At 47.6% G+C, this 12284-nt stretch overlaps 1 protein-coding gene across 1 annotated transcript; it reads left to right on the forward strand.

Moving 5' to 3' along the window:
- Window positions 1-1688: 1688 nt before the first annotated feature.
- On the forward strand, window positions 1689-12284 carry LOC125447112 (ferritin, heavy subunit-like). Its single transcript, XM_059640656.1, has 6 exons — window positions 1689-1790; window positions 3314-3460; window positions 4851-4976; window positions 10094-10240; window positions 11571-11696; window positions 12129-12284. Exons 1-6 carry the CDS (start codon window positions 1689-1691, stop codon window positions 12282-12284), a joined length of 804 nt encoding a protein of 267 aa, XP_059496639.1.

Below are 12284 nucleotides of genomic sequence, written 5' to 3' on the forward strand. Positions count from 1 at the left end.
TTGCCTGCATTTGGACCTAACCCTTCTGAACCATTCCTTTCCATGTAAATCTCCAAATGTCCTTTAAATGCTGTAATTATACCCATCTCTACCACTTCCCCGGCAGCCTATTCCATATACACACTACCCTCTGTGTGAAAAAGTTGCCCCTCATGTCCCCATCAAATCTTTCCCCTCTCCCCTCAAACCAATGCCCTCTAGTTTTGGACTCCCCTACCCTGTCCCAGCATGCTTTTTATATACAGTCAATCTTGAGTGTGCCAGTGGCAAGGCTACATTTAGTGCTCAGCAACTGTTACACTTCAGGAGGTAGTGAAGAGCTGGTTATTACAGTCCACCTGGTGTAGGAGAGACCGGAATGATGCTGCTGCTGCTGCTGAGGAAGGGCTTCTGGGATTTTCATTCGCAAACAGGGATTGTGTTCCAAGTCAGGACGGTGATAGATTTACATGGAGCTGCTTGAGTGTTGTTGAGACCGCACTGAGCCAGAAAATTGTAAATTATTCCAGCATTATTCCGAACTTTAGTCTTATCGATGGTGGACAGGTTTTATAAAGTCAGGAGTTGAGTAATTCACAACAGAATTCCCAGCCTCTGACTTCCCAGTTTCCAAGATGTACATTCTACAGATTGCAATGCAAACCGTAACAGAAACTCTCCACTTGGAAACATGCTGGAGTTAAGCTCTAGATTTACTTCAAACAATTAAAAACTGAACATGGAGACAGAAATGTTCAATGTTTGCTGCAGCAACTGATACATGGAGGCCTGAGGCCTACTTTTAAGAAGGGACACTCAGCACATTTAGTGTTTTGGTTTTCAAACTGAGCTTCCTGATACCCAACTTCAGGGAGATCACAGCAGATTCAGAATGGATCTACAAAGCACATCAGTTACCTGTAATAGATTATCCAAAAGCACATTATTTCTGTTGCTGTATAGCAAGAGGAAAATCATAGGATCATAGAATCCATACAGTGTGGAAACAGGACTTTCAACACAACAAGACCACACGGACACTCGGAGTATCCCACCCAGACCCATACCCTTATAAACCACCTAAATCTACACATTCCTGAAAACTATGGAGCAATTTCCCATGGACAATTTACACAACCTGCACATTTTTGGACTGTGAGAGGAAACCAGAGCACCCGGAGGAAACCCACACAGACATGGGAAGAATGCGCCAATGTTTACTGTCAATCAAATGTAGCCATTTCTCACTGGGCTCCAACACCGTCGTTCAAAAGGTACAAAGACTAATCCCTCAGAGTAACAAACTGACAGAATTCAGCAAATCTGTGATGAGTGTTTGTTAAGAAATAGCCTCAGATACAAAAGTGAAGTTTTAGAGTGTATTTTATTCTCATTTTCAGGGAGATGTACTTCCAGAATTTGCACTTGTGCGGGAGGTCAAAGGTCATTTCAGCAATTCCATCATCAACCAGTTGTCAATTCTGATTGGTTTTTTGACCCGATTCCCATCCTGCACTGATTGGATGTGGCAGCTGATCAATTGATTAACAAGAGTGTTTGGCCATCACTGATGATCTCATTTCCTGCTTCATAAAATGAGTGTTGGCTCCTGGAGTATAAATAGAGTCCCAGGGCAGGGATGTTTACTGTTGCTCTTAGCTTTGTCATTTTTGTGGGGAGGAAAATAAAGCAAGCTTTTCCTTTATAAGATGGCCTCCCAGATCAGTCAGAACTATCACCAGGATTGTGAAGCTGCTGTCAACAAGCAGATTAATGTGGAGCTCACTGCCTCCTATCTCTATCAGTCTTTGGTGAGTGGTGTCTTTGTGGAGTTAGTTTAAATTTACTGTATTCAAGTAAATTCTTTTTCTTCTAATTAAATTGATGATTTTGTAGATTGCTTTGTGGTTCTGGCCTAAATATCAATTCAGGATGTATGTTATAGTAACAACACGGGTGTGATGCTGGTGCCCACTGAGGCCCCAGTGGTAGTCTGCAAGGTGAAGTGTTCTTGGAGTTGTGATATAATTCATTTGTGTGGTTGTGATTAGGAGTAACTGTCCATCCCTTACCAGGATGGTCAAATGCTGATTGGACTTTCTTAAGAAAAGAATTAAGACTACTGAGTAGTAGGAAGGGAAGCACCCATTGGCTAGCTAAAGTCAGGATCTTTCAATGTATCTGACTCTTGTATTTGCTTGACTTTGTGGTGCCTCTAAAAGATGTAGGTTTTAATGTTGATCATACTAATAATTCCCTATTGTAATTTTGCTCAATCTGAGCAAACCTAGTCATGGTGACTGATCTTTTGTTTTAAAAGAACACAATTGAGGCTGAATTGACTTGTTGTACTCCACATGAAGTGGGTGTGGTCTATCCCCTCAACCTGCAGAAAGCTGATCTGTAGTGTAGTAACACACCCACCCTCCCAACTGAGGAAGGGTTACTGGAACTGAAATGTTAAACTTTTTTCCTCTACAGATGCTGCCAAACCTGCTGAGCTTTTCTAGCAACTTTGTTTTGTGCAGGCTTTTACCTGTTGAATTAAGCCAATGGAGTGTTCTTCCCAGTAACTGTTGTGCTTTAGTGATGTTATCTGCAGATAGTGGTTGATCTACAATTTATATCAGGTGTCTCCAATATTTGCTCTTTCCTCAGCTTATTTTTTAACTTGCTTTGTTGTTCACAAAGCTTGTTTGCAAGCTTTTGGCAGTCTGGCACTGCCTAAGTGTGTTTAAATAGTTGCTAGAACAATCCAAAGGCATCACTGGGTAGGCTTTCCTTTGTAGAATCTTGGTGCCAGCTTCCTATGTTCTCCATAATGCAAACAGCATGTTATATTTCAGTTCTACACATAGCATGTACAATCCTGTTGCAGAAAACATGCTCTTTGCTAGTTATAGCAGTGTCCAACATCTGCTTTCCACTTTCTCTCCAAAGGAGAAATGCAGTGCTTTACAGCTGCCCTACCCTGAGTAGATCCTGTACTCCAGTTCCTGAAACCCTAATCACTAATTTTCTCTAATCTAGTGGAGGTTAGTGAGTAGAAAGAATTCAGCTTTTCTCTTGCCAAATACTGCGCCAGCTCTTGCTCTTACTCCCTCCACCCCCACCAAGCAAATCACCAATTTTAAACCACAATAAAAAACATGATATTGCAGTTGAAGGGTCTGCTGGCTATTTGAACAACATTGGATTCTTGGATGTTTTAATATCCCAGACAATTAACAGCTCATTCAAACATGAGTAGCTTTAGATGGTTAAACTAGCCCTGAGTTCTGAACTACAATTGGGGTCAGTGTTTGTGTGGATGTTAACTTGTTATCCCTTCCAGATGTCCTACTTTGACCGGGACGATGTTGCCCTCCCCCATTTCTCCCGGTTCTTCAAAGATCAGTCCCAGGAGAAGCGGGAACATGCAGAGAAGCTGCTGAAATTCCAGAATCAGCGTGGAGGCCGAGTCCTCCTCCAGGATGTGAAGGTAGGAGTTGGGGCGGTGGGTGGGTGGCAATGGGCTGCATTTGTGGTGTGGCTTCAAGTCATCAGTGATGGAATTGTCACTCAAAGGGGAGTGAGTGACAAATTATTTTTGCTTGACTTCTTGTTTGATCTCCTTTGAAGCTGATATAGATCCAAGCCCGTTGGCCAACAAACACCAAATGTCATTAATCCCCTTTACTTGTACTTGGTCCACAGTCTACTATGCCCTAGAACAAAGTACATGTCCAGATGCTACTTAAATGTTGGAGTAGCTACATCCATTGCCATTCCCCAGGTGGTTCAATCCATATTTCTATTGCCCTTGGTCAAAGTTTCCTCCAATCCCCTCTAACCTGCTTCCTCCTCAAGCCTGTGCCCTCTGCTCTTAGTGCTTTCCATGGGGAAGACCTTCTCCCCACTTTGTGCAGTATCTCCAATCTTCTATACTTCCTTCAGAACTGCCTCAACCACTTCTGCTCCAGGGAAAATCCCAGTCTATCCAATCTCTCCTTGTAATGAATTTTCCATCTCGGGCAACAAACTAGTGACCCTCACAGCACTACCTGCAGCACCATCCTGTCTTTGAGTGACCAGCCCAAAGATGGAGTAGTGTGGTGACAGGAACAATGGTTCAAAGTTGGAACTAGCTTCCCCTTTCCTGTTGCCCATTTCCCCCCCCCCCCCCGAGGTAATGAGGGCACGCAACTTGTATGTCACCTTTACTACCTGGTTGTCTTTTGAAACTTGAAAGATCGATGGTCCTGTGCATTTGTTACTTTTCTCCTTCATTGGAGACAGCACATGTTTACAATAAATTTAACTGTAGTGATGTGTGATCATCCTACCCCAGGCAGGTATGAAACCACAAACAGATGGGTCTTCATCAGCTGTCCCTTCCAGAGGTAGGAACACTACCACAACAGCCCTTGGGATTCAGGTGTGAATGTCTTGCTCTGAATTTCATCTGATGGACTTTAGAGCAAACAACTCTTCTGGTGCAAACTTAATCCTTGTCCCACAATGACCTGTTCTTTAACGTCCAAATGCAGATCAAGGATAAATGGTGCCAGAAAACAATTGAGTAACTGTTATCTCTACTTCCAGGATGGCACAGTGGTGACCATTGCTGGCTCAGTGCCAGGGACACAGCAAGTTTGGTTCTGGCCTCTACTGACTAGTTAAAGTTACATGTTAACACCATGTTAGCAGGTGCTTACCTACAGCCCAACAATGTGTAGTTTAGGAGGATTGGCTACTTTGGAATGTAGGGTTAATGTTTATAGGTGGATCCTCTGCAGAAGGTAGGTGTGGACTCAGTGAGCTGGATGGCCTGATCCCATGTTGCAGAGATTCTGTTTCTGAAGCTTAACTGTTCTCTCCCCTTTCTTCAGAAGCCAGAGAGGGATGAGTGGGGTAACAGCCTGCAGGCAATGCGGGTTGCCCTGGATCTGGAGAAGAATGTGAACCAGAGTTTGCTGGATCTACACCAACTCGCCACTGCCCAGACTGACCCTCACGTAAGCTTCATCACCTCCTCATTCTCATTGCTGCTAGACCCTCAGGGCAACACTTCATTGGTCACTCTGTCCTGATATGACACTAATCATCAGTATGATCACTTCAGGTATAATGTTACAACTTCTGAGCAATGAGGTAAAATGAGAATTTTGATAATCTACTAGGAGTGATGTTGGCCACTGAATTCCCATTCTCATGCAGGAACATTGCAGTAGAATGATCATTGTCCATCACAATCCAACTCAGCTCCATTTCACACAGCAAGATGGATCACCTGAAATGCTACTGAATTCACTAGTGCAAATTTTCCAGGTGTTAGTGAGATTTTCAGGGCTGTCTAGAGCTAGTTGTGACTAAATGTTTTTCAGTGGGAATTGTGAAATTGACTTGGATACTATTAATGCACTCGGTTGTCATATTCCTCTGCAGCTGTGTGACTTCCTGGAGAATCACTATTTGGATGAGGAGGTGGAGATCATCAAGCAACTTGGGGACTACATCACCAACCTGAAGCGCCTGGGAGCCCCTGAGAATGGGATGGGAGAGTACCTGTTTGACAGGCTCTCCCTGGAGGACAGCAGTTAGTGTGGCCTGGAGTACTGTCTGCTTGGTCTGAATGCATTCCCCACTTCACCCTGGCCAATCTGTCTCCTTCCAGGGAGAAGGGACTTGGAGCAAAGAATGTAATGGCTGTACCGGCTAAATGGAAATGAATAAAATGATGTATTGATCTTGCTTATTGTCCATCATTCAGAGCACATCTACTTCCTGTTGGCACATAATGCTTGAAACCATTAATTACTTTTTCTATCTACTACCCCCCCCACCTCATGGGAAAGGGGTAACTCTGCCTCTTAATTCAAGCTGCTCACAACTGGAATGTGAAGTTAGAGTTTTCAGTCTCTACAAGGATTAGTATATCTCTGGATGTGATCAGTACAATTGTACTGAAAAGAACTTTGGTTTCCCTTGCATGACAGGTTATTCCACTACCTTATCCAAAGGGAAGACTGAAGGTTGTCTTTCACAATTGCCACCCATCCCTGATTCCAGGTTTTCCATTACATGCTCTGCCTTGGCCTTCCCTCAAATATTACACATTTGACAATGGCTGTAAACCAAAATGGAGCCAGTGCTGGTCTGCTGCATTGGAACAGTTCACTCCTCTGAAGGAAGAGGTCCACAAGACTATGCTTGCTGACCAGCTAATCTGGGAGTGGTACAATCTCCAATGTAGCAGGTATAGCTCTCAGGGGGATTTAACAAGACCAGCCTAATCAATTCTAAACATTGCTTTTGTTCCTTCCCACCCCCAAAACTCTGGATGTGGCTTAGGATTCCAAGGTGCTGGTTGGTGCTCAGGCCCACACTGGGGCCTGAGATTACAGCAAGGCAGTTGCCATAGCCATGAGCAGATGGGCAAATTAAGAATTAATTTCTTCAGATTCAGCTCTCTTTGAAACAACACCTCTTCCAGTTTGATAAGGTGGGGATGCACACTAGGACAGGTGGGGAGTGAGGGAGGGTTCTTTTTGTGGCACCAATGCCCAGTTGTCCCAAAGTGGCAGCCTTCCAACACCACCCCTGCACTCACTCCAATAATCTTCAAGCTTGTCACCACAAAACTGGGGAAAATTCAATCCAACGGTCACATTTGATAGAATCAGGTCAAGAAATTCTCCTGAACTGTACTGGATTATACTGTAGGGTCTCATTGCCACCGATAACGGGCCTGGGAATGACACAGCAATGCTTGTGGTTAAATGCTGCCATTTGATTGGCTCTTGCTGCTGAAGCCAGCATTGAGCTCACTGAGCTGCTCCCTTGGTCCCTCTGAGCTTCCCCACAGGGAGGGTTGCTCCTGATGCAGGTTGATCTCACCCAATCACATTGAAGGAGTAGTATGGCTCAGAGAGGAGACCTGGAGATGCTGGCTTTCCTGTATGGCTACTTCCTTTATCTTTCGAGGTGTCAGAGATCGTGGGTTAGGGAGGGGGCTGTCAGAGACATTCTGGGGATTGTTTCAGGGAGTTTTGTAGTGAGAGCACACTGCAGCCTTCACTGAGGGTGTGGGTCATTAAGGCACTGAATGGATTTGTTCCACCATGTAAAATATTTTATTTTCAGCAAATGAAAGTCTTGGCTGTAGAATCCAATGGTAGAGGAAGTGGCCATTCAGCCCAATAGGTCTGTCACTGGCAGCTCATTCCATACACATATTGTCCTCTGTGTCAAAAAGTTGTCCCTATTAAATCTTTGCCCCTCTCCCCTCAAACCGATGCCCTCTAGTTTTGGACCCCCCTACCCTGTCCCAGCATGCTTTTTATATACAGTCAATCTTGAGTGGGCCAATGGCAAGGCTACATTTAGTGCTCAGCAACTGTTACACCTCAGGAGGTGGTGATGAGCTGCTTATTACAGAGATAATGGGAACTGCAGATGCTGGAGATTCCAAGATAATAAAATGTGAGGCTGGATGAACACAGCAGGCCAAGCAGCATCTCAGGAGCACAAAAGCTGACGTTTCGGGCCTAGACCCTTCATCAGAGAGGGGGATGGGGGGAGGGAACTGGAATAAATAGGGAGAGAGGGGGAGGCGGACCGAAGATGGAGAGCAAAGAAGATAGGTGGAGAGGGTGTAGGTGGGGAGGTAGGGAGGGGATAGGTCAGTCCAGGGAAGACGGACAGGTCAAGGAGGTGGGATGAGGTTAGTAGGTAGCTGGGGGTGCGGCTTGGGGTGGGAGGAAGGGATGGGTGAGAGGAAGAACCGGTTAGGGAGGCAGAGACAGGTTGGACTGGTTTTGGGATGCAGTGGGTGGGGGGGAAGAGCTGGGCTGGTTGTGTGGTGCAGTGGGGGGAGGGGATGAACTGGGCTGGTTTAGGGATGCAGTGGGGGAAGGGGAGATTTTGAAACTGGTGAAGTCCACATTGATACCATATGGCTGCAGGGTTCCCAGGCGGAATATGAGTTGCCTTCCTGCAACCTTCGGGTGGCATCATTGTGGCAGTGCAGGAGGCCCATGATGGACATGTCATCAAGAGAATGGGAGGGGGAGTGGAAATGGTTTGCGACTGGGAGGTGCAGTTGTTTGTTGCGAACTGAGCGGAGGTGTTCTGCAAAGCGGTCCCCAAGCCTCCGCTTGGTTTCCCCAATGTAGAGGAAGCCGCACCGGGTACAGTGGATGCAGTATACCACATTGGCAGATGTGCAGGTGAACCTCTGCTTAATGTGGAATGTCATCTTGGGGCCTGGGATGGGGGTGAGGGAGGAGGTGTGGGGACAAGTGTAGCATTTCCTGCGGTTGCAGGGGAAGGTGCCGGGTGTGGTGGGGTTGGAGGGCAGTGTGGAGCGAACAAGGGAGTCACGGAGAGAGTGGTCTCTCCGGAAAGCAGACAGGGGAGGGGATGGAAAAATGTCTTGGGTGGTGGGGTCGGATTGTAAATGGCGGAAGTGTCGGAGGATAATGCGTTGTATCCGGAGGTTGGTAGGGTGGTGTGTGAGAACGAGGGGGATCCTCTTGGGGCGGTTGTGGCGGGGGCGGGGTGTGAGGGATGTGTCGCGGGAAATGCGGGAGATGCGGTCAAGCTACCTAGAATACACCTCCTCCCACCCACCCTCCTGCAAAAATTCCATCCCCTATTCCCAATTCCTCCGCCTCCGCCGCATCTGCTCCCACGATAAGACATTCCACTCCCGCACATCCCAGATGTCCAAGTTCTTTAAGGACCGCAACTTTCCCCCCACGGTGATTGAGAACGCCCTTGACCGCGTCTCCCGCATTTCCCGCGACACATCCCTCACACCCCGCCCCCGCCACAACCGCCCCAAGAGGATCCCCCTCGTTCTCACACACCACCCTACCAACCTCCGGATACAACGCATTATCCTCCGACACTTCCGCCATTTACAATCCGACCCCACCACCCAAGACATTTTTCCATCCCCTCCCCTGTCTGCTTTCCGGAGAGACCACTCTCTCCGTGACTCCCTTGTTCGCTCCACACTGCCCTCCAACCCCACCACACCCGGCACCTTCCCCTGCAACCGCAGGAAATGCTACACTTGTCCCCACACCTCCTCCCTCACCCCCATCCCAGGCCCCAAGATGACATTCCACATTAAGCAGAGGTTCACCTGCACATCTGCCAATGTGGTATACTGCATCCACTGTACCCGGTGCGGCTTCCTCTACATTGGGGAAACCAAGCGGAGGCTTGGGGACCGCTTTGCAGAACACCTCCGCTCAGTTCGCAACAAACAACTGCACCTCCCAGTCGCAAACCATTTCCACTCCCCCTCCCATTCTCTTGATGACATGTCCATCATGGGCCTCCTGCACTGCCACAATGATGCCACCCGAAGGTTGCAGGAACAGCAACTCATATTCCGCCTGGGAACCCTGCAGCCATATGGTATCAATGTGGACTTCACCAGTTTCAAAATCTCCCCTTCCCCCACTGCATCCCTAAACCAGCCCAGTTCGTCCCCTCCCCCCACTGCACCACACAACCAGCCCAGCTCTTCCCCCCCACCCACTGCATCCCAAAACCAGTCCAACCTGTCTCTGCCTCCCTAACCGGTTCTTCCTCTCACCCATCCCTTCCTCCCACCCCCAGCCGCACCCCCAGCTACCTACTAACCTCATCCCACCTCCTTGACCTGTCCGTCTTCCCTGGACTGACCTATCCCCTCCCTACCTCCCCACCTACACCCTCTCCACCTATCTTCTTTGCTCTCCATCTTCGGTCCGCCTCCCCCTCTCTCCCTATTTATTCCAGTTCCCTCCCCCCATCCCCCTCTCTGATGAAGGGTCTAGGCCCGAAACGTCAGCTTTTGTGCTCCTGAGATGCTGCTTGGCCTGCTGTGTTCATCCAGCCTCACATTTTATTATCTGAGCAATTTACTGTTTGTTTTAAGCCAAACTTTAGCCAGTTTCCAACAGGAAATTGGGATTGTTCTGTTTGATCCCAGTTGAAGGATCTGCTGGACAGCTGGACATCATTGGGTTCTCAAACATGTTCACATACCAGGCAGTTAGTTTGCTGCAGAAGGCTGAACTAGAATTTGGTGTCAGTGCTGTGTTTAATCGGCTTTAACATGTTCTCTCCCTTCCAGATGTCCTACTTTGACCGGGATGATGTGGCCCTCCCCCACTTCTCCAGGTTCTTCAAAGATCAGTCCCGGGAGAAGCAGGAACATGCAGAGAAGCTGCTGAAATTCCAGAATCAGCGTGGAGGCCGAGTCCTCCTCCAGGATGTGAAGGTTGGAGTTGGGTGGGAGGGTTGCAGCTGTGGAGGAGAGAATGGCAGCTCTTGTGGTGCTGCGTCCTGTTGGGATGTGAAAATCCTATTTTGGCCTGGCTTCCCTGTTTGATTTCTTTTGAAGGCAGTTTCTAAACAAGCCCAATTGTCCACCATGTCTATGCTGCCCACAAACATCAAACTACATTAACACAATTTCCTGCACTTAGTCCACAGCCGACTATCTTCTGGCATGAAGAAGTTGTTGAGATTAGGCTTCAATGTTGCTGGAGTAACTGCCTCCACTGACCCCTCAGGTAATGCATCCCATACCTCTCCCACCCTCGATTGGGTGGGTGGGTCCTCCAATCTCCTCAAACCTGTGCCATCTGGTCTTCATGTCTGCCATGGGGACTGTGTATTGTCCATCCTCCCTGATCTTCCACACTTCCATCAGATAACCATCCCAGGCTATCCAACCTCCCTCTCATCATTGTATTTTTGTTGTTTTTTTTGCTTCCATCTTGGGCCAACATCCTGATGACCCTCACCTGTACCCCCTGCAGTGCCACCTTGTCCCTCTGATGGTGGTTCTGGTCACCACACTACATTCCATCTTTGGTCTGGCCAATGCTGCCATGTTTGTGGCAAGACTCATCCTTTCTACTGAGCCCCAAATCATGGAGACCAGCATCATGTCAGCCCCTTCCCCACTCTGTCTACCTTTGCTGAACCTTGAGGGATGGTCTTGGGCATTTGTTGCTTGTCCCTTTTACTGTAAGCACATTGCTCCCTTCAATGAATTAAATAGTAGTGATGTCTGATCATCCTGCTCAGACATGTATGAAGCCACCAGCACAGGTGAGACATAGATGCCTGGCCTGCAAGGTGCAGATTGGTACTCTACCTCAAGAACCCTTGAGACTAAGGTGTCAATGTCCTGATCTAAACTCCAAATGGGCACTGGTGCAAACAGTTTAACTTTGTGTGAAATAAATCCCTATCCCCACAATGACTTCATGCTTCAGATCAAGGATAAATGGAGCAAAGTGAAGTCACTTCACAAGTAATGAATGTGGGTTTTAGGGGTGGCACAGTTGCTCAGTGCCAGGGACACAGGTTTAGCTCTGGCCTCTGATGACTGGTGCTTACATGTTCAGGTTTCTTCCTACAGTCCAAATACGGGCTGGCTGGGTGAAGTAGCCATGGGGGAATTGCAGTGCGAATGGCTCAGGTAAATCTGAGATCTTCTTCAGAAGGTTGATTGCAGACTCAATGGGCTGAATGGCCTGCCCCCATGCTGCGGCGAGTCTCTGATTCTGAAGCTTAACTGTTCCTGTTTCCATCCTCAGAAGCCTGAGAGGGATGAGTGGGGTAACAGTCTGCAGGCAATGCAGGTTGCCCTGGATGTGGAGAAGAATGTGAACCAGAGTTTGCTGGATCTACACCAACTCGCCACAGCCCAGACTGACCCTCATGCAAGCTTCACCTCTTCATTCTCATCACTGCCATGCCTCCTCAACTTCATTGGTTGGTCTTTGTGGAGTGGAAATTCGCAGACGTAACTTTGTCCAGATGCTACATTGTACCTTTGTCATCATAATTATGATGACAATGTTCAACTGCTCAACACCGAACTGAAATAGGAATTTGGATTACAGTCCAGTGGGAATGCTGATGTGATTTTTGGCTGCTGAATTGGGGATTGTTGCACTATACAATACAACTTGGAGCTCTTTAAGAAGGTGAGATGGAGCAGCTGAAATGTCCTCACTGGCACAAATTCTCCACCTGTTAGCTAGATTTTCAGGGATGTCTAGAACTAGCTATGGCTCAGTCTTTTTCAGGAGGAATTGTGAAGTTGTCTTGGATAGTATAAATGTACCAAGTGTCATATTCCTCTGTTGCAGCTGTGTGACTTCCTGGAGACTCACTATTTGGATGAGGAGGTGGAGATCATCAAGCAACTCGGGGACTACATCACCAACCTGAAGCGCCTGGGAGCCCCTGAGAATGGGATGGGAGAGTACCTGTTTGACAGGCTCTCCCTGGAGGACAGCAGTTAG

Source organism: Stegostoma tigrinum, chromosome 38, assembly GCF_030684315.1.
Source record: "Stegostoma tigrinum isolate sSteTig4 chromosome 38, sSteTig4.hap1, whole genome shotgun sequence".
Taxonomy (NCBI): Eukaryota; Metazoa; Chordata; class Chondrichthyes; order Orectolobiformes; family Stegostomatidae; genus Stegostoma; species Stegostoma tigrinum.